Source organism: Xiphophorus hellerii, chromosome 10 (genome assembly GCF_003331165.1).
Source record: "Xiphophorus hellerii strain 12219 chromosome 10, Xiphophorus_hellerii-4.1, whole genome shotgun sequence".
In the NCBI taxonomy this organism is placed as follows: domain Eukaryota; kingdom Metazoa; phylum Chordata; class Actinopteri; order Cyprinodontiformes; family Poeciliidae; genus Xiphophorus; species Xiphophorus hellerii.
In genome coordinates, this window is record NC_045681.1 from 3194634 (window position 1) to 3216785 (window position 22152).

A 22152-nucleotide genomic window follows, 5' to 3' on the forward strand; every position below is an offset into this window, starting at 1 on the left:
ATCACAAAACGTAACACAGGACAATAAAATCTGATCTTTATTCTTCCTTAAATAAAATATCTGAATTATTTAATGAACAACACAATACAAGAAAGTGGTTTTATTAATATAAATTGTTCTTTATTTCTAATCAAAGCAGTATAAATCCTTTTGTACAGCACAAACAGTTTTTTTAGCCTTCATATAACTTTAAGCATGTTGTGTTTTAAAATGTTTAAAAATCACTGAATACTGTTATGTTTTTTTGTCCACCATAAATTAAACTAGTCAAGATGAAACAAATTTCACCTGAAAGTCCAAAGCAAACAAACAAAGCTTCAGAAATATTACATTGCAGTTGTGGATATTTCACTTTGCATTTCAGATCCCTTCACAAGTTCATCATTATGCATTACACTTTAATCCACAGTAACTTTGAGCAGTACAGCTCTATTAAATGTCCTCAATCAGAGTTAGTTTTTTTTTTTTTTTACAAAAGCAAGTATATCATCACTTCCTAACATTAAGAGAAGCTACATTACTACCAGTAATTCTGCACAGATTTACTGGTTCGTTGTTCAAACTCATATGTACAAAATAACACAGGAAATGGTTTGAAAAACACACACTGTGTTTGGTACATTCACTAAATTAAACGACCATCAGATACATTTCATAGAAACAATGATCATCGCAAATGTACTGGAAATTTCATCCATTTGTGGGAGCTGCTCCTTCAGCTCCTAGTTCTGCTTCTCCTCCTTCATTCTCACTAATCATCTGGTTGTATTTGCTCTTGAAAAATCCAGCCTGAGAGCAACACAGGAAAGAGAGAACAAGATGAGTGAGGGAAGGCTTAAGATAAACATTTAACGGTGACTTATCGCGCTTCCTTGAATATGGTGGGCGATGCAGACAACGTTCATTTGCACAAAATCAAAGATTTCAGTCTGCTCAGTTCTGAATTTTTTGAGCTCCTTTCAAAATTAGTTGTTTTAAGGTCTCCTCTCACTTTAAATCTAAATAAGCGGCAACTAGCCACGTCCCACCAAATCGACATTTACACTTGCTCACAATAATGGTTGCAAACATACAGTACAGACCAAAAGTTTGGACACACCTTTCTAATTCAATGGGTTATCTTTATTTTCATGACTATTTATAAGGCAAGAAATCCCACTTATTAACCTGACAGGGCACACCTATGAAGTGAAAACCATTTCAGGTGACTACCTCTTGAAGCTCATCAAGAAAATGCAGAGTGTGTGCAAAGCAGTAATCACAGCAAAAGGTTGCTACTTTGAAGAAACTAGAATATAAGGGGTATTTTCAGTTGTTTTTCACTTTTTTGTTTAGTGCATATTTCCACATGTGTTATTCATAGTGTTGATGCCTTCAGTGTGAATCTACAATGTCAATAGTCATGAAAATAAAGGAAACTCATTGAATTAAAAGGTATGTCCAAACTTTTGGTCTGTACTGTATATCTTTGAAAAGCAAAAGCGGGGCCTCCTGCACAATCAACAAAAATGCAGCAAGTGGTTTCTGGATGGTAAGCCAACAACAAAACTCTTGTCTTTTCCAGCAGCCATTGTACTGCGAGTAAAACCAGCTGACCAAATGTGCTGGGGTGTGCTGGGGTTGCTAGGTAACACCACAATATTACTCAGCATCTGCTGTTTTTGAAATGGCTAATTTTCCAGACACTAAGAGGCACTCAGTTATTCCCAGAAAATGTTTGGGTGAAGCACTTGGGCTGTTTTTAGATGCAGAAGAGACAGAAGGGAAAGCATGAAAACATTGAAAATGGGAATTTTGCAAAGAAAAATTAAAAATTAAGAAATCTGCTTGTTAGAAATTACTGGTCATGTTTTGTCAATTACTTTCAACTGGAAATCATTGAGATTTTAAAAAAATCTTAGTTGACTCACCTTATACAGACCGGCAGTAAGTAAAGCCAGAAAGGCCAACCCTCCCAGAGATCCTCCTATAATCTCTTTAGTGAAATCTGGTTTAGGAAACACTTCTACCTCTGCCTCTATCTGAAAATGAGAGGTTTAGACGTTTCAAATAAAACCCTTAAAGGTCTGATTGGTACTAAGATGTTGATAGCAACATGCTGTCACCTTGTGAACAGGAGGGTCACTGTTAGAGGTTGTAGAGAAGAAGATATACTGGTTCTCATCATACTCTAGACTGGCTGTACTGGTCAGGAGGAACTTCGCAGATGAAAGTCCGATCTGAGAGAGAAACACATCAGGGACTATGAGCTTTTTTGTCCTACTTTATTTATTTATTTTACAATTTACAAGCTAGTCAGCGCATCTACATCACCTTCACATCAATTACCTGTTCTATCCATCCTGAGCTGATGTTTGCAGAGATGGTGTACGTTTTGTCCTTGTTCCGTTCCATGAACTGGTAGCACCTGAACACTCTGCACTTCGCTACGGTGCAGTCCTGTACCAAAATTAAAGTTGCATGATACTGATTAACTGTGGGAATTTCAGAAGACTAAATGCAAAAACTGAATCAAAAAAGACAATTTAACTAAGTATTAGTTCTCTGATGTGAATCCAATAAAACCTCTCATGAATTTACAGTTTAAATACACAAGATACGTCACATTATGTGAAAAATATTAGGCAATAGCATAACATTTATGTAAATTTTTGAGAGCTACTCATTTATTAAGGAGAAGCTTAATACTCTTAAGCTTAATAAAGGAGCTTAATACTCCTTAATAATTTAAGTATTAAGCTCCTTTATTAAGGACATAATACTTAAAGACAGACTGTCTTTTCTTTTGTTACACCATCCTCACTGTCCGCAGAGTTGCACTCAATTCCTCTCCTTAATAAAGGAGCTTAATTGGTAAGTAAAGACATACTTACCAATATTTTCTTTTCTTTTATCTTATCAACAAAATCAGTGGCAGTGGGTTCTTCATCTCTACTTCTCTGACAGCCTGGAATCTGAAAACAGAGCTCCATCTGATCAGTTTAAGTCTTATTTACATTTAATTAGTTCTAGTTTGCAGCATTTGTTACCTGAAAACTGCTCATGTCCATCCAGATGTCTTTGCCACCAAGTTTTACAGGAACTTTGATCACCACAGTCAAATTTAGTGGTCTGATAGTGTTAAACACCTAAGAGAATTGGGAATAAAACACAAAGAACCCAAATTATATAATGACTGAACCAGAATGTAGAATATATTACTGATCCAAATAAAATTTTCTTTTACCTTTATTTTTTGCTCAAGTGGTTTTTGAGCAGCATTTTCACCAAATGTGAAATTGTTGTAGCTGAGGGAGCTGAGCATACATTTCATGCATTCATTTAATAAAATATATTTAAACTATTGTGGATTTTTTAAATAATAAATTATTTGCTTGAGTTAACAAACCTTTCAATTGTGACAAAAACACTGTACTTGACATCAATCTCCTGTTTTTTGTCGACTTCACTAGAAGAGGAGTGACGCTCATTGTCACTATAAGAGAAAGATCAAATAAAAAATTAGTTAAAAGTTCAGCATCAAAGAGCTGCACCTTAAACTCTTTGAGTTGCACCTGGTGGCCTTCGCAGTCACTTCGATCTTTCTACTAAGATCACTGTTGGTGTTGAAACCATATGAGACAATGAAGATTGCCTAAAAAGGAAATGAAAGAGGGATCAGATGACTTCCTCTTTTAGTTAAATAATGAGTGAAGCAGCAGCACAAACTAACCATGGAGTTGCTTTTGAATATTGGTTTGTCGACGCTACAGACTGTCTTTCCTTTTGTTACACCATCCTCACTGTCCACAGAGTTGCATTCAATTCTTCCCTGCAATAAAACACAGATTATCAACTTGTTGCAGCAGCTTCACCAACATAAATTAATATTAGTGCCTTACTTCCAGAGGTGTAACCTTCCTGTAGGAGAGCCCAACTGGGTATGTGAGAGTAATGCGACTGTTGTACGAGTTTTCTCCTCTGTTCTTCACAGAGACAGTCACATTCAAAAGTTCATCTATGCCGACTTTAACCACTGAGGATCTGAAAAAACATGATAAACGACAGGTGCATAAAGATTGTGATATCATTTACTATCCAGTCTACGTTTTGGTCGGACAGTGTTAGACAGTAGATTATTTAAAATGGAAAAACGTCCCACAGAAAAATTTGACTTTTGTTTTCAAGAGACAGTCAAAGATGTCTTATTGTTCTGTCCCAAGTTTTCAATTGAGAGAAAGGAACTGGTATGCAGATTACAGGAAAACCAGTTACAGTTGAATATACAAGCCGTTTTATATAAACTTTTCTGTTTTGAATCTTATTGTTTTTTGTTAGGGCAACTTAAGAAGTAAAATTAAAAGAGAAAATGTGGTTACTTTGTCCAGGGTGACTCTGCCTCTCGCCCAAAACATTTGGACCAGCACCCCTCCCACCCCCACTAGGGACAAGAATGTACAGAAAATGGATGGATGGATGTTATTTGTTTACTCTTAGTTTTAAAAATTGCATATCGATCCACACTCCATTCCTATATGTGGCAGTAATGCACATCTAAACCTTGCTTGCCAGCCATCATAAAAAGAAATAATAGTAAGACAAATACATAGTAGTTCTTTTCCTAACCACTAGGGGGCACCGCAGAATAAGACAAAGAGATGTAAAACGGAGAAGAAATTGAGCTGGACAATAATGGCCGACGTGTTTTGCTCTCTTGTAAAGAACGAACCCCACAAATAAATCTTCCTGGATACGAATTAATCAGTGGCTCAACTGCGTGACATGGTGTCAGCAGTCAGTCAAGGGGAAGATTTAAGCATCAAAATGGCGGCGTGCCATTCGCCGGAGCAGTCAGACTTTACCCAGCCGTCATCGTAGCATCGCTACAAGGCTTGACCAGGAAGATGGTGAAGTACAAGTAAATACACTTCTTTATGTGATGGGCAAAGATGACTGAGCTAATATTTAGCATCTTTACGTTCACGGCAGATGATGAATAGGACTATTATGAAGCGATTTATGCCTAAAAGAAACACAATGAGAGTTCATGCTTTCACAGACTCGCCTAGCAACAGGGGGAAAGTGAAGAGTCGTTTGTCAGTTAGCCTGTGGCATTATGCAAGTAATCTCATGATAAATCAAAATGAGATCAATAATTTACATTGTGATGATTAACATTTTTAAGGGCAATTTTGATGGCAGATACTGCAGAATAAATTTTTAATTTAACATTTGCCGTGTTTAAAAGTTTGTTCTATGTAAAAAAAATAAACAGGAAAAAAAAGTTTATTCACCCACTGAAAAGCAGGAGTTCACATTGTTCTATGCTTCTGATGTGTTGTGGGAGTTGCATTATAATGATGTTTTACTGTAAAGTAGGGTTTAGACACTGAAGAAGTGAAAGGGGGGAGATGCTAGTAGTTTGACTAATAGTTCTGTTTCTAGCCACTAGGGGGCGCAGCAGAATAAGATGGAGACACAAAGCAGAGAAGCTGCTGAGCTGGAGAATGTGTTGTGTTTTATCTATCTGTTAAGAAACTCACAAATAAATGTTCTTGGATTGTAACCCAGGAGTGACTCGACTTCATGACAAGGTGAAGCCAAGTGCAAAGAGACCTTCAAAACTGGACTAACAGTCAGCACAGAGGCCAAGACTGTGAAAACATTATAGCATCTTCTCTGATCTTAATATTGCAGAGTACTATACAGTAAATCCTCAGTATTTTTCAAAATGTGGCAATAGTTGCGTTTATGTATGATGATATATGTGACTTTTTGCTACTCGCTGTCAGATCATTTGGGCATGTGCCAAAAGAAATATTTCTGGGACATAAACCATGAGAAGCACAGTCTGAGATTTCTTGTAAATCTTACTTTTGCCAAACAAATACAAATGTTAGTATAAGTTTTGCAGACATAATGTGTATAGTTCACCGGACATATCAAGGCTTTACTTCCAGAAACAAATCTCTTACTTGGTAAAGTTAAAATCCACCTTCAAGTTGTCTTCACACACTTTGTCAGCTCCACAACTGATCTCAAACCCAATCTGTGGAGGACAATGAACTATTAAACAGATCTGCTCAAACAAAAATTTACATTTAGGTCAATATGTTTTTGAAATTACTTCATGATGTAATGTTTTGTCTGAAACGGTCATACTGGTAACCATGAAAGGAACTCGTCAAAAGTTGTGGAAAGGTTAAAGCTCAGTAAAGATCTTTCTGTTCAGATTCAGGATGTACAGGAGTTACTCACAGGATGAAATGTTGTGGTTTTAATCTGTGGAGATAGGCTTGGTCTAGGGTTTGAGCCAGAAGATAAACCACCAAACGTGAATCTGAGCTCATTATTGAGTGGATTGAGAGCATCTTCTGGACAAGACTGCAAGGCATTGAGATAGAAAGGTGATTAATTAAGAAACAGTTTAAACTTATATAGTTGTAATAAGATTACTGTAATATTTCCATTAGGACTTACCTCAATAAAAAAGTCCATATCAATGCATTCTTTCTTATTTAACTTAAGATTAAGAGATCCACTCTTGTGCCTCACATCCTTGCTGATCTCAGCTCGGTTGTTTGGCATCTTACGATTTGCGTCCAACGTTAAAGTGAAATTAACCTGTGCTTGAGCTGCAAGATGTGTTTTGTTTGTTAAAATTTCTTAAATAAAAGGCTGGACAAATAGAAAAACTAAAGAAATGTACCTTCATTCACATTAGACAGTTTGCTCATAGTAAAGCAGACAGTAGCCTTGCTTGGCAGTGGTTTTGAACAGTCTGGGTTTTGAGTTGGGATCAGATTTGGGTTGAACGACACAGTGGCAGTCACTGTTACAACTGGTCTGGATCTAGAAACAGAAAAGGCCATGTTGTTTGTTTTGAGATTGTGGAGCAATTAACAACTTTATTCAGTAACATTCAGGCTTTTTGTCCCATAAACATATTTAGGTTGCAAATGAAGAAGAATCTGTTGAATTAGGGAAGATGTGTGTTAATAAATAGTCATAATGGGAACTTACCTGAGTATGACAACTTTTCCCTTTGAACCCACTGCTAAGTCAGGAAGTCTATCACCACTCTGATCGTAGGAAGACTGACTGATTGAGATGCCAAATAACTTCAGGCCTGATTGGACGGCAGATGCAGCAATTCTCTGTGTAATGAGAAACATCTCGCTTTATCAATTCCATTCATCCATTTCTTTTTACCAGCTTGTCTGTGCAGAGGCGTAGACTGGCTGGGGGTAAAGGTCACCAGCCCACCCCCGTTCTCTGTAATGGTTGCATTAAACTTAGCAGTAATGACTTTGGACTATCGGAGGAAGCCAGAGTAGCTGGAGAGAACTTACAGAATAATGTGAAGAACAAAGTAAACTCTATTCAATAAAGACCCTACCAACTGTGAAGATTCAACTCATTTTGAAAAACAAGACATTTAGTAATTTGTGTTTGTGTTTTGCTCACCTGTGAGTAAGTAGGATTTATTTTTCTTCCTCCTTCTCCTTGGAATATGTAGATGCTGCCTTGGCCATCATTCTCCAAAGGAGCTCCAACAGCCAAATCATTGAATGTGTCTGCATTTATATCAGGCAGAACAGCAAGAGACGAGCCAAACCTCCCTCTGACAGACGCATCACCTCTTAGTGTGGTTATTTGTGATGGATTATCAAAATAACAAACCACACTCTGGAAAAATGAGGTGATGAGAAAATCTTAGTTGTGTTTTGCCAACATTTAGCAGTACAGAACTTGACATGAGAAAAACTTTGGTTAGATAAAATATACGTAGAGTATTTTACCAAACTACTTAATTCACAGACATAAACTCGTCCTTCTCTATCAACGTCTTTGTACATCGGAGAGGATATGAGGATTAGATCAGTCACACCATCATTATCCACATCCATGGCACAAACCTCAGCCCCAAAATATTCACCAGTCTGGAAAAAACAAGAAGAAATGGTCATCAGAAACAAGCCTTCATTTTTTTATACAGTTGTTCTTATAATCTGATCACAATAATAAAGTAATAGCGTTCAGTAACAAGACCGGTGTTCTTACGTAATGGGCCACAAGTCATATGAAACGCTTATCCTACTTTCTACTCAATTAATTCCCTTTGTCACCAAGAATGTCAACATGTGTGCAGCTTAGTTGTTTATGTTCAAAGAAAATGTATCTGAGTTTCTGAATTTGGAAAAAGTAATCAAATAATTTCTAAAACATTTCGTCAATTTGTCATTCAGCAAATTGAAATAGCTTTGGTTTTCATAGATGACCTACAACAAAAATAGTTTGATCTAATTTAATGCCAGAAAGAGAAAAAATAGTTGTTTGTCTTTTTATTGAATGGATGTACTGTACCTACCTGTCGTTCAAAGGGTCTGATTTGATCTCTCAGTTGTTCATTGAAAACTGTCATAACAAATCCTTTGTGTTGATTTCGTGGAGCACCAAGAATTGTCAGTGGACCATAAACGGTTTTAGCAACAGCCATGGAATAACCTGGAGTTTAATGGTTATATAGTCAGATACATCAGGAAAAATTGTCTTTTTACATTTTTAAATGTTTTGGACAGTTAAGTTGCTAAACAGACTGAAATACCTAAAAGTGGCTTTCTAATAGACAAACATAGCAGTTCTCTGTGTCAGTGAATTATCTTTGCTATACCGAACTAAAATTGTGCAGATAAAAAGCCCTAAAAAGTCACATTTCTGTCCTGTTCTTACCAAGGTAACTGTCAGGCTCAATGGACGATGGCTCAAATGAGACTGGTTTTAAATTATCACTAAGCAAGTATTTCTTGTAGCCTCCTTTCCACTGGTTAGCACCAACCATAGTCATCTGAATATACTGCAATGCAAGAACAGAGAGAACATTTTATTTCAAATATGGGTTGTTTTTAATACTGTAATACTCTGAAAATTTTACTTTGATGTTATTTACCCCAGACACATAAGCTGCTCTGAAGCCTTCTTGAGACATTTCCTGTTTCAGTGTCTCTCCACCACTTTGTGATCCTGTAAATTCAAAACAAATTAAATATTATTTTACAGAGTTCTTTAGTTCCTCTACACCACAGAGCACAACAGTAACTTAAACATAGTCATTACTTTGACTATATATAATATGCGATTCATATTTGTAAATAGCCAATGTAAGCTGTGAAACAAAATGTATTCATCATGCTGAAAAATTAACACATGTTTCAGATGTTAAATTATACATTTATACCTTCAATGGAAAAAATTTTGGCCTGCAAGTTGTCCCGTATTTTGTCAAGAGCATCAAAGCTTCCCACTTCAAACACAAAATTGTCAGCAGGTTGAGATGCAATCGTTATGAGTTCTTGTTTTGCATAGTAATTTGTGAATGCGTTCCCCACCTAGAGGCAGAAATACAATGTGAGTAAAACATGCTGCAGTAGTTCTTTTCGAAACAGACATTTATGTTTGCATGTAATTGTAAAAGAAAATTAATAAATGCCGCTTACCCCAATAGCAAATCGAAGAATATTTTTTCGATCAGCTGACTGTGCTGCTGCTGGTAAGTTTTGGCGATCATGAGATACTCCATCTGCAATCACTATTAAAATTCTTTTCGCATTTGACCTGGAACCACTTTGTAGTGAGAAGACGTCGTCCCTGTTAAAAAAATAAATGATTATTATTATTTGTGTTCCTCCATCGCTGCCCCTGTTTTCTCTCTCTTTTATAAAATGTAGTGTGAACAAACTGGAGTGTTGGGTTGTTTCCCTCCTACATGTCATAGCCTTTATTTTACCAATGTTGTGGTTTTCAGAAATATTTAAATATTGTCCTGGATTAAAAATGAAAACAATAAAAAAAACACAAACCACAATATTTAACAAGTAGCAGTAATAGTCGTAAGGACACTCGATTGCTAAAAAATATATTCATTTAAGTCTCACCACTCTAGAGGCTACTTATGTATGAAGTCTGACCACCTCGGGCAGAAAATACTTTATATAGCGCTCCTTAGCACATCGGGGCTGCAAATACCTTTGTCTAAAAACATTTTCTTTATTTTGACCCACTATCATGCAATAAGTGCACAGATTTAATCTTCTTTTAAGTCTACTTTTCTCATATTTTACTAAGTAGTTTCATCTGATTTGCTTTAATTTTTTTATATGTGCAACTATCAAGTAGACAAAAGTAAATATTTTTAGTTTCCTTACAATATATTAAAGACAAAGGTAGTAGTATAGCTCTTTTTATGTAAACAAACTGAGTAAACAATAATCAACCTGTCTAGAATCTTTTTCGAGTTACATTCATAATAATTTTTCCTAATGGGTAAAAACTACATTACCTCCTGAAACAACATGTCTTTTAATCAGAAAAACTGACTTTCTAAACTTTTCATGATCAAATTTAATTTTGTTTATTTATGCTTTCTCATAATAATATTGAAATAATTTGGTGAACTATACACTAACACGTCAGAAATACTTACACAACATTTTGGATGGCTCTAGCTGTATATGTTCTACTTCTTAATTGAAGGATGTTGTCAATTTGAGGTTCCCAGTTGGAAGTTCTAAAAGTGTTAAAGTAGTAATGCGTTGTTGGATAGTCTGAAAACTGGGTAATGGCAAACTGCAAAAATGAAAAAATGGATATGAAGTTAAAACTACTTTCAATAAAAATCAACTACAGTAAATTAAAAGCAGCAATGACCTTAAAGGAGGTGTACACTTAGAAAAGCAACAACAAGGTTTTTGATGAAGTTATAAGTCTCACCTGTGCATCTCTTCCCAGGAATGTTCTGATCAGATTTTTCACAAATGTTTTCATTCTCCTGAAATCTTCTTCGGATACACTCCCTGAGCCATCCAGCAGAAATGCAATGTCAGTTTGGGTTTGACACTCTGTGAAAAGAAATCAGAGATCCAGACAGGTTTCCTGACCGTTATTCAAGTATGCTAATGAGAAAGTTAACCTCCAGTTTACAGAAGCAGTGACATAATTATGATGGAACAGGTTCACTGTACTTACCTTCAGTGGCAGACGGGTAAGACTTTACAAACGTATTATCTGGATTGAGCCCATAGCACAAACCGTTGTACATGGTGATAGTTTTGCAGTCTCTGGGAATGGTTGGACCACAGACCTGGGGAATTTGTGAATAATATACCTTTACATTTTCATCCATTACTTATTCATTAATTTCTGTAGCTCATCCTCTCACCATTGTGTTTCGTGTTGACGGATCATTTGCCATCGCCAAACCAAGAGACATGTTGACAGCAGCTCTTTGCTCTGTAAAAACAATCACTGGTGGTGACGACTTGGCAAAATTATCACTCATTAAGAATTGTCTCCATAAAATACAGTAATTTGCAGCATTTCACTTTGTTTTAATCTAAATGTTTCTCAACTGAAGCTCTTATAACACCAGTTTGGTCAAAGGTTGGCTTAGCCGAATGTTGCTCCATAAACCTTAAACCATAAAAAGGAAAAGGAAGCTGTTAAAGGGAAATGTCTGCTATATTTTTAATCAAATGGCAACAAGATATAAAAATGAGAAGGTAAGGTTGACCTTTTAATAAGAAAGATTATTTCACCCTTTCAGATTTTTTTTCCTTTTTGGGGCATCAAATAAATGTTGGCATTAAACAGAGTAAATAGAGAAGCCAATAATTTCCCCTAAACCTGAATGTTCACTGGATGTTACATTACCTTAGTCTGATATTAAAACTTCAGCTGAAACATATAAGTTTGATGGAGAAAATACTTGTTTACTGGACTGCATGCTTGACATTATTCAGTATTTAGTGCAAGATCTTTCCTTTGAGCTCCTGGTGCATACAACATCTGGTCATGAGATCAGCTTATAAAATGTGTAAGTTTAAATATCTTTATTATGAAATCTGTGCATTCACAATATCAGGAGTAAAGTGATTCCTACCTAGAGCAACAAGATTGCTACATCTGCCTCCTGTGTTGCACTGATATATCCGTCCCCTTTTATTCCCTTCGTACTGTAGTAGTGGGGCGCTGACAAGGAGACTGAGAGAAACACAGACAAACATTGGTTACAACATATTACAAAAGTTTAAAAAAATTAAATCAAGTTGACTCACTCTGATTGTCTTTGCACCACCTGGTAGCCAAAACTTTCATCAGACTGACTCAGGGTTTTCCAAGACCCAGAATCAACATTAAAGCCGACGGCAGCTTTTAGCACTGAGAGAAAAAAAGAAGAAAAAATCCACAGAATCCCTTTAATTCAAAGCTATTATGGTTTTTCTTTTACTATTTGTTAGATTATTCTGTTTTAATGACTGAGTACACTAATATTTTGGTGAAGACTGCAGGAGAGAACTAACATGTTCTGCAATGTCTTTGTTTAACCACTAGGAAGCACTAAAGACCAAATTTTTCAAATGTCACAAGAAATGGAAACAATAAAGTTAACAGTGTAAGTTGAACATTGCAGTCAGGTTTTAATATTTAAGCTGTATCATACAATTGGCTGTTATTTTTTTACTTTAAAAACTGAAATGGATTTTGCTCCCAAAGATGTTTTTGCCTAATATTGAAGGATGTTTCCGGTATAATAGGATTGTGTTTATTGGATTTTCTTTCTCCACTATCAATTCAGCTTCATATTTTTAAAATTAGTAATGTTACCTGGGGTGAGATTTGCATCCTTTTAGAACCTAATTAGACCAACGTCTTGCCAATCAAAACAAATCTCTGCAGTGAGCAGGGTGAAGTAACTGAGAGTGAGAGCTGAGCAGCAAATGGTAAAAAAAGGAGGAGCTGGCTCTCACTCGATGGGATTTGGCTCTTCTGATTCACTACAAAGCGTGTCACCTGGTGACTCTGAACCCATCCAAGCACTGAACAGATGGTTAGAATAGATAAATACCTGGATGTGCCATAACTTTCTCCAGCTGAACAAAAACAAAACTGAAGTTACTGTCTTTGGACCCAAAGAGAAACGATACAGAGTCAGCACACAGCTTCAGTTATCACAAATAGAAATTAGTGATCATTCCCAAAATCTGAGTGTAGTGATGGAGTCAGACCTGAACGTTCCGAGTCTCATAAAGACAGTTGCAAACTCGACCTTCTACCACCTCCTGTCCAGACTTAACGGACTAATGTCTCAGCAAGATCTAGAGAAACTCAACTATATGTTTATCTTCAGTTGCATCGATTATTGCGACGGTGTCTTCACAGGTCTGCCTACAAAAATTAATTCCCCATCTGCAGCTGATCCAAAACGCTGCTGCTCATGTTCTGACTAAAACCAGGAAGTTAGAGCACATCGCCCCAGTTTTAAAGTCCCTCCACTGGCTCTGTATAGCTCAGAGAATAGATTTTAAAGTACTGATGTTTATAAGTAGTATAAGTAGTTTATAAATCACTGAACGGCTTAGCAACACAGTAAAGATCTGCTGTTGTCATAGCAACCTTCCAGAGCTCTCAGGTCTTCTGGTTCTGGTCTGCTGTGCATCTAGAACCAGAACCAAACATGGAGAAACAGCATTCAGCTTCTATTCACCATAAATCTGGAACAGACTTCTAGAAAACAGCAAAAACACCTGAAACACTGAGTGCCTTTAAATCTAAACTAAAAACCCACCTGTTGAGAGTTGCCTTTCATTTGTTGTAAGTGAAGAATTGATCAACATATCTGAAGTTTTTCCTTGACGATTTCGATGATAACATTTGACAAAATGCAAAGTCTATTGCTTGTTGGAGAGCACCGATTGCAGTTTTCTGGCCAACCGCTGATTTTTTGCTCTTTAAAAAGTCTGACCTGCCGATTCTCTGACTTTTGCCGATTCCTTTTTTTGTCTGAACTGTTGCCAAATATAGCCATAAAGTCGCTGAGTTGGCAACAGGGGGCTGACGGTTGTTAACTGGAAAAACGCACACATGACCTGGTGGGCCTGTCTAGAAGAGGACAGTGGTTGACTTTTAGACCTTTGCTGAGGTAGATAAGATCGTTGGGTAAGATCGGCTTCACATGTAAGTATCGATCAATCACGATCTCACAAAATTAACAAAACTTAAGGAACCCCTAATTACTTGTTTCATAGTCGATGACTGTGTGGTGTAAAGCACTTCTAACTGCCTTGGTGCTGCAATATGCTATGCAAATAAACTTGATTTGAGCTGTTGGAACCGATTCCAACACTTCAGATGAAGTGTTGGAAAGCGTATGGTCTGGGCATTTCTGTTCTGTGCTTCCTGTTCTTGTACCATTTCTAAATATCTCAGTCTCTTGTTGGTTTTCAGTCTTTTACACCTAGTTGTGTCGTAGTCGTGTACCGCTTATTAGTTACCGGTCTGTGTTTGGCTATTCATTCTCTGACAGATTTCTCATCTGCTTCTCGGTTGGTTCTTGTTCCACCCATCAGTTCATCTCAGAATATGTTCCCTTTTTGGTTCTTTAGTCACTGCTGGTTCATCTGCTTTGTCAGCCCCGCCTGCCATGTGTAACTCATCGTCTTCCTCTTTCTGGTTTGTTATACATTTATTTAGTTTCCTTGTCTTAATTTTTATTTTTGTCTCATATATTTTCACTTCCCTTCTGCCTCCCATTTTCCTGTATTGGGTTGCTACTCTGCCACCGCCACGAAGATTGTGACAGTAAAATGTTTTTAATTACTTTTACAGAAAACCTGCATTTAAAAGCTTTCATCCAAGAGACACCATTAAAAGTTCAGCTTTTCTCTGTTTGCTTTTGCCACCAGCTCACTCAGGCAATCTTAACATTTTCACATGATTTCATTTTTAATATTTCCTTTATTTAACCAGGTTCAAACCGCACACAGATAAAAGTCTCATTTGCAAGAGGAACCGTTGACTCTTGTTAATAGATTCACGTTGCTTATTCTTAAGAAAAGTTCTAAATAATTCCAAAGAAAAAAGTCCAACACCTTAAGAACTGTCGGAACGTATGGACTAAGTAGAAGAAAATATTTGTCATCATGAAGAACATTGTGAAGGGAATTTAATACAGTTACAGTTACACAGTTGCATTTAACACAATTAAATGCAATGACCATTTTTAACATGCATACTGATGATAAATCACCAAAAGATAAAGGAAGCAAACCCAAATGCAAGTAGAAAACGTTTCTCTCGCAGACTGAAAAGTGATCAAGATTTCAGCATCTTAAGGAATTAAAGTGGCTGTCTGCTCTATTGCACCAAAAGACTTAAAAGGGAAATAGCCTGTACTTGCCTAGCGCTTTATTAAGTTTAGAGCACTTGAAACCACTTCACACTACATTTAGTTATTCACACATTTGCAAAGTGGGGGTTTGAACAAGTTACCACACAAATTCCTACCACAATTGCAACACAATAAACTTTACTTTTGTTACATTTTATCTTTGGATGATATACAAAAACTATTTCAAATGTTCTTATGTCTTGTACTTTTAGGGCATTTTTGTGTTTGGTTTTTTTTTAGGCGTCCAAGAAATAATAGATAAAACAGAAACTTATTTTACTGTCTGCAGCTTTCTTCAAATAATTACAGTTGTCACACTAGCAGATTACTTAAAACATCTGCATAAAATCAGAAGACACAAACTTTCCTTACCTGAACAGAAAAGGGCCACAGTAATGATCCAGTCCATTGTGTTTCTGGCATTGAGCTCAAACTAAAAGTATGATTTCCACTCTGGTTAAGCAATTTAAACTGAGAGGGAGTGCATTACGTTTTCCCTGACGTAGGAGGAGTTACAACAGGGTCACTTTCAACTCAGAAGAGAAATATTTTCATTTGCCTTTTTCTTCTCTGTCCTTTAAAATGTTAGTGTGATGTCTAGCAGCTTTTATTAGTTCACAGTAAACCAATGGGTGGAGATAACAGAGTCTATTTTTGGTCATCTGTGTTCGAGTTGTTTTAACTAGAAATCCTAAAGCAATCAGGTCATGTCCTAATAAGGTATTGTTCTTCCATCTCCCTCTGTGGGTTTGGTCATTTTTCTTAATCTGGAAATGAAGAAATTAAGTCACATCCTTAAAAGCAACCGTCTGTGAGCGTTTGTTGTTGCCCAGATAGATCAGCAGCAGTTCTCTTCCTGAAGTAAGCACAATCTTTCTACTGTGCTTTTGATGAATTACTGATGCTGCTTAATTTACATCAAAACACAAAATCTTACCAAGTATTTTTGGTCTATGTGGCACAAATATCTTAGTACACTTAAAAGCAAGTTATAGGAACTTGTTTAAAGTCAGTGATTCCTTAATACTGATCAATAGTACTAGCTCCATGAGCAGATTATTTCACTTGTAACATAGAATAAATTTATTATTATAAGTGAAATAATCTGCCAATGGAACGAGTATTTTTTTAATCAAGACTAAGAAATTATTTACAAGCTCCTTTGTTTTGCTGCAAAGTTACTTGTAAATTAGTTTTGACTTATTTCAAGTGTACTAAGATATTTGCACTAGAAACTAAAGCAAAAATCCTAAGATTTTGTGTTTGAGTATATAACTAGTATTCACTAATAGCTTCTAATTACTTTTGCATCAAACATCTGGTGCTTTGGTCTGTTTTACTCATGAACTATACAGATAACAATCAACACACACTGCTGTTTGCATGCAGCTTTCTGAGGCAGTGTGTTTATGTGCAAGAGTGTGTGTATGGAGGAGAAGGTGGGGATCCATGCAGGACGTTTTACCCAACATCCTCACTTTCAGTGAATTTTGCAAAAAAAGAAAGAAAAGTTTGTACAAAATAAGCAGAAGTAAACATTGATGCTTCACTATATAAGAAGCGCTATCTCTGGCAAAAAAAACCCCAAAAACAAAACAACAACAAAAAAAACAGTCATACCATCTTGAAAGTCTTCTCTGGTGTTTTATTATGTTATAAACTAAACAAAAAAGAAACTAATTACTTTAAAATTAAATGGAAAATACAAATAAAAATCTGAAATGCATGACATGCATTTGTATCTGGCTTTTTCACTCTGATATCTTTAAAAAAATCCAATGCATAGAAAGCAGAACATGTTGGTGTGACAGAACAACCATTGTGAAATCTTCTATTTAGTTGCAGTTTGGTTACACTTTAAAGTCAGCAGAAATGAAATGGATTAAAACTGTTTTAATCGGGCAACTCCTTGCAAAAATGAATGAATCAACAGCCATATTTGGGGGAGGAGGAGAGTCTCTGAAAACTGTTTTCCTTGCTGTACCATGAAGAAACAATGACTCCGAGAACCAATACAATATACCACATGCAAATCATTAAATTCCCCAAATACACCACTTCTATGAATGATTTTTTTCTTTCATGTACACACTTAATATATCTCAATATGCATGAATATGGACAGTTGAGACGATTTACAGTCTTTCTAGATTGCAAGCTAGCCTTTAGCAGGCCAAGTAGCATCATACCTGGGTATCTCTGCTTATCAAGCTGAATTATCTATCAAATATTTTAATAATAATTATTCTCGAATACTGAACCACAAATATTTATATCCACTGTATTTCTGACCAGAGTTAAAATAATCTACATGGGGATAAATGTATAATTTAGCCATCTGTCTAGTCATACGTCGGTCTTTCAAGCCTCTTCACAACACAAAAGTAAAAATAAAACGGAACATTTCTGCTTTTCTTGGACTTCCTCAATATTCTCATCCTGTTTGAGAGTCAAGTCTGCATGCTAGTTCTGCATAAGGCAGTCCCTGTGAGCTGGTTATCAAGAATATATGTTATGTGTTGCTTATGTCTTGGTGAAGCAGGAAAGATAAAAAGAAATTGCATTCAGCTCAAATAAGCTGGCAGATTTTAGTTGAATTATATTTCGATAAAAATGTCAACACTAAGACTGATTCTGCCTAAATAATTGGAAACTTGCAGCAGGTTCATTTGCTGGTAGATTATGTGTTTTTCCGTTTCACTTCTCAGTCAAGTCTCAGCCTTTTGTTGACTAATTTAGCCCCCAGTTCAGGAAGTGAACCTTCCCACTAGCTGTTGCTCATCAGTGATAAAGTTTACTCACTTTTTTTTCAGTTTCAAGACTCCCACCCTTCACCCTCCACCCAGCTGTGAGTGTGCATGACAAATATAAAACATCCAGTCTTTTCCAGAGCTTGCGATTCGAAACCGATTCTTGTCAAGCAAATATGGGCAAGAAAAGATGGAGAAATGTCGGGGATCATCGGTTTATGTTGCTACAGCATGTAACTTTTATGAAAAATACTTTTTACATATTTGTTAAAACTGTCACCATATTGCGACAGTACAGCATGAGATAAATAATCTGAAAAAAATATCAAGCTCAGGATCTCAGTGCAGCTAATCATCCTTGTGTATGCGCTAGTTAACATGGCCCCTGATGAAGGGAGAGAAACTATTTTCCTTTAGCGGTAAATTGTTTCTCTGCCAATCGCACATTGATCAGTACTTACATGAGCCTGATTGACAGCACTAAGACATTGCTCCTGGCTCTGATTGGATGTGTTTTCCCAGGAGTGGTGCATTTCTTCAGATGACAATAGCAACACAGAGAGGAGGTGGAGGTGCTTGATTCTTTCACAAATTATCTGTGTCATATCAAACATTCATGACACACAGACAGTTTTAGCATATATAAAACAAAATTTTCTTTTAATAAATGTTCAATAGTGCAACTTTATGGGCAGGTTTTAAATGTCAAATGCTCCACAAGCATTGTGAACTCCCCACTGTGAACTATTAGTGTATGGTCTACATCAGAGCTCGTCAACGGTGGTCCTCATGGCCCTCTGTCCTACATATTTTAGATGTTTCAGTGCTGCTGAACACCTGGCTTACTGGGTAAATATCAGGCTTCTGCAGCAACTGGAGACTTTCTAAAGGGGTAATGTAATTATTTAAATCAGTTGGGTCAGAATGGGGAACATGTAAAGCATGTGGACCAAGGTTTGCTCTATGTAGTGTCTGTCACATTTTGTCTCATTACATTAATCTTCAATCCCCATCCTATTCTATTTCATGACAGACCAACAAAACTAGACCATAACTAGAATGCAAAATCACTATTAAAAATTCTAACAAGAAATATTTCCCATGTTTTAGTTGAAATTATCTTCCATTGGAACTGGTACTTTTCATCAATATTAAGGAATTATTGAATCAAAACAAGCTCTGATATCTTGCTGAAAGTTACTTGTTGGTTAGTTTTGTCTTATTTCAAGTGTATTAAAATATTTGCATTAGAAACTAGACCAAAAGTACTTTTTAAGATTTTGTGTTTTTGCATTGTATGCGGTAGAAGTAGGCTGTAAGTATGTAACTATGCATATATTTTGGAAAGTTATTTTTGAAAAGTATTCACTACAACAAATCTAATAAGTGCAGCATGTATTTGTCCTCAGCCCCCTGAGTTCCTCAACCACTTTTTACTGCGGTTGCAGCAGGAAGCCTTTTAGGTTTCCCCTCTACTAGCTTTGCACAACTAGAGACAAGAGTTTTGACCACCTCAAGTTCAGTCTGCCTGGGTGAAAGTCTCAATTGGATTTAAGTCTGCCCTATGATGGACCCATCATTTAACACATGAATAAGCCCTGATTTAAACCCCTTAAATATATTTTTCTGCTTTTGCTCCTTGTGTCTGACCCTAAATGTTTGGGTCATTGTCTCTTGGATCGAAGGATGTCACCTAAAGAGGTCTACGTGTGAAGTGTGTGAATGGCTGTAAACTCCCCCCAAGGAAACGAGTCAAGGCTGCACTGCAGGTGTTAGAAAGACGAAACTAAAGGACACCTCTTCTGTTTAGTGTCAATTTTAAGTATTTTTAAAAAGGAAACCTGTTTTGCTTATTATGTTGCACTGCATGGGAAATAAATCCTTAAACTGTATCAACCATCCAGACCATTCGGGTCTTCTGGTTCAAGTCCATTACATCCAAACAGAAACTAAACATAACATTGAGACGCAGCACTTAGTTTTCCCCCCTCCCCCACTAATTAATTAATTCCAATCTGGTTTGTAATTTGTCATTACTTCAATTCATTACTGCCTATCTCCAGCAGTCATTCAGCGAGTGTACAACCAGGACAGGTTGCCTGTTCTTCATTAGTCAAACAACCTTGCATTTAGAGAGACCAATTTACGTAAGAGTTGTATTTTTTGGGCTGTGGGAGGAAACCCAAGTGACCCACAGCGAACTCATGCATGTGTGGCACTAGGAAAGTGAGTCATGAAACTAGCCCCCCCCCACATTTTGTTTTTGGTGATGATCACTCACAGCCTAGCGTTAGAATTTATTAGAGTTAACAATGTTTATTAGAGTTAATGTTTATTAGATTTAACAATGTTTTGGTTTCGCCATCGGAGGGCGCTCAGTACCACATACAACAGCGGGTGACGCTCTGGCAGGCTGTAGGAGTCCGCCATTGCAGAGATGACAGCTTGTTGCAGCGGATGTTGGGAGCGCTACTGTAACCGCTGTATTTTCTTTTTACAGTTTAAACTGAATAAATATGCTGCACGAGGAGTGACTCGGCCCATCATTTCCTGCAGTGTAACACATGGACGGGGAGAACATGTAAACTTCATGGAGAAAGACCAAAGACTGGAATTCAAACCTTTCGTGGTCCAAGGTGACAGTTAGAAACTAAAGTGCAATCCCACTAGTACTTGTGGGGCTTAGAGACCACAGCCACCTATGAATAGCTGGAATTTGCTATTCCCCCTCTGAAACCCCTCTTAAAAACACTTATAACGGTTTAAACTATTTTAGTAGTTTAAACACAAAGTATACCTTAATTTGCATGAATAAACACAGTGTAATTTTATTATTGTCACGAAAGCTAATAGTTTTTGTAATTTTCATTCCTGAGCTTGCCGTCAATAGGCGTCAATAAACACGAATGGTGCACTTGTTCTGTTGCGCAAACACCATGTGTTAAGTAACATTGTTAATAATTTCAAGCAGTTAATGTTTTCATATTCATGCTTTTATTTTGAAGGTGTTTTATGCAGTTTCCTCTTTCTTCACGTTCTAGACCCGATCTGCGTAATGGCGGTGAAGCAGTCACTGAAGATGTGAGGAACGTTAGTAATCATGTGATATGAATGTGTTAATGTTAATTATCACTTTTGACGGTACTGTTTAGCTGCCGGTGTATGTTTGTAGTCTTTAAAATGTCTCTTTGTTGTTAGTATGGGCGTGATTTATCATTAAAGCTAAATTAGCCATTAGCTTTGAGCCGTTAACCTTGAGCCGTTAGCCTTCAGCAGTTAGCCAGACATTGTTCAGGTTAAAACAGCATTTATGACAAAGTCGATTTATCCTGAGGAATAGGTTTCTTTACTCACATGTTTATTTCCTGTATTTAAGAGCTGTTTTTTTTATTTCTGTATTTTCAGAAACTGCTCTGTTCTGTAACAGAATGCATCGCTGTATCCCCAGTTCTTCAGAAAACCATCTTAAATCTGCTGATGACCACACTGAAAGAAAAAGGATTTTTGAGGTTCGTAAATACAATCCATTTCATATCAGTTAAAATTATACAAGGCATCAAATCAACTTTATTATAGTTGGTAAATCCTGTTAACAGCACCTATTTGTGGATAGGAAAAAGTGCAACAAAATATCATAAAATCTACTCAAGTATTTTGGGTCGTACGTCGAAATATTACTCATCCAGAAGGTAGGTTTCTGGTTTACAAATGCGCTCAAAGCGGTTCAGACACAGGACGTTAACCGCCACACTGCCACTGACTCTGGAGCCTCCACGTGAAATGTAAGTAAAACTATTATTTACTATTTGTTTTGTGTCCCTAATATAAATGTTGACTTGTTTGATGACTCACAAAAGTTTCCTGTGTGTATTATACAATGTACCATGTATGTATTTGAAGCAGAACATTTGAATCAGTGACTACAGTTGCTCTTTTTTTTTCTTTACGGTGGATTGTTTAAATCGTTTGACTAAAAGCAGGGACAAATTGTGACTAGAAGTAAATTTGATGTAAAATAGTCAATAAAGGAATCTTGTAGGACCGTGGTTAGTTTTCACATAAACTTGTTCAGAATTATTTGTCACTTGTGTGTCTTTACTAACTGTTGTTAGTGTGTAATGGCCGACATCACTATGGGTTACACGTTTCCTATATTTATGCGTTTACGCAGTCTCGGAGGTGACTCAATTTTATCGC

At 36.6% G+C, this 22152-nt stretch overlaps 1 protein-coding gene across 1 annotated transcript; it reads right to left on the reverse strand.

The window, feature by feature from the left end:
• Positions 1-97: 97 nt before the first annotated feature.
• LOC116727068 (integrin alpha-M-like) lies at positions 98-15769 on the reverse strand. Its single transcript, XM_032574174.1, has 30 exons — positions 15578-15769; positions 12093-12195; positions 11918-12018; positions 11198-11268; positions 11005-11119; positions 10750-10877; positions 10463-10605; positions 9477-9627; positions 9218-9368; positions 8930-9003; positions 8713-8836; positions 8351-8487; positions 7782-7922; positions 7447-7668; positions 7003-7136; positions 6689-6831; positions 6460-6614; positions 6238-6363; positions 5955-6028; positions 3882-4023; positions 3713-3811; positions 3555-3634; positions 3389-3475; positions 3227-3296; positions 3030-3128; positions 2874-2954; positions 2329-2439; positions 2106-2219; positions 1911-2021; positions 98-789 (listed from the first exon to the last, which is right to left on the reverse strand). Exons 1-30 carry the CDS (start codon positions 15612-15614, stop codon positions 691-693), a joined length of 3423 nt encoding a protein of 1140 aa, XP_032430065.1. The 5' UTR covers positions 15615-15769; the 3' UTR covers positions 98-690.
• Positions 15770-22152: the final 6383 nt, after the last annotated feature.

Bases quoted from the DNA above. Each gene is read 5' to 3' on its own strand.
- LOC116727068 (XM_032574174.1), bottom strand. From the start codon at position 15,614: ATGGACTGGATCATTACTGTGGCCCTTTTCTGTTCAG. The intron at 7,669-7,781 runs GTAAAATACTCT...TCATTTTTCCAG, and splicing joins TCTGTGAATTAAGTAGTTTG to AGTGTGGTTTGTTATTTTGA. The intron at 6,615-6,688 runs GTACATTTCTTT...CACATCTTGCAG, and splicing joins ACTGTCTAATGTGAATGAAG to CTCAAGCACAGGTTAATTTC.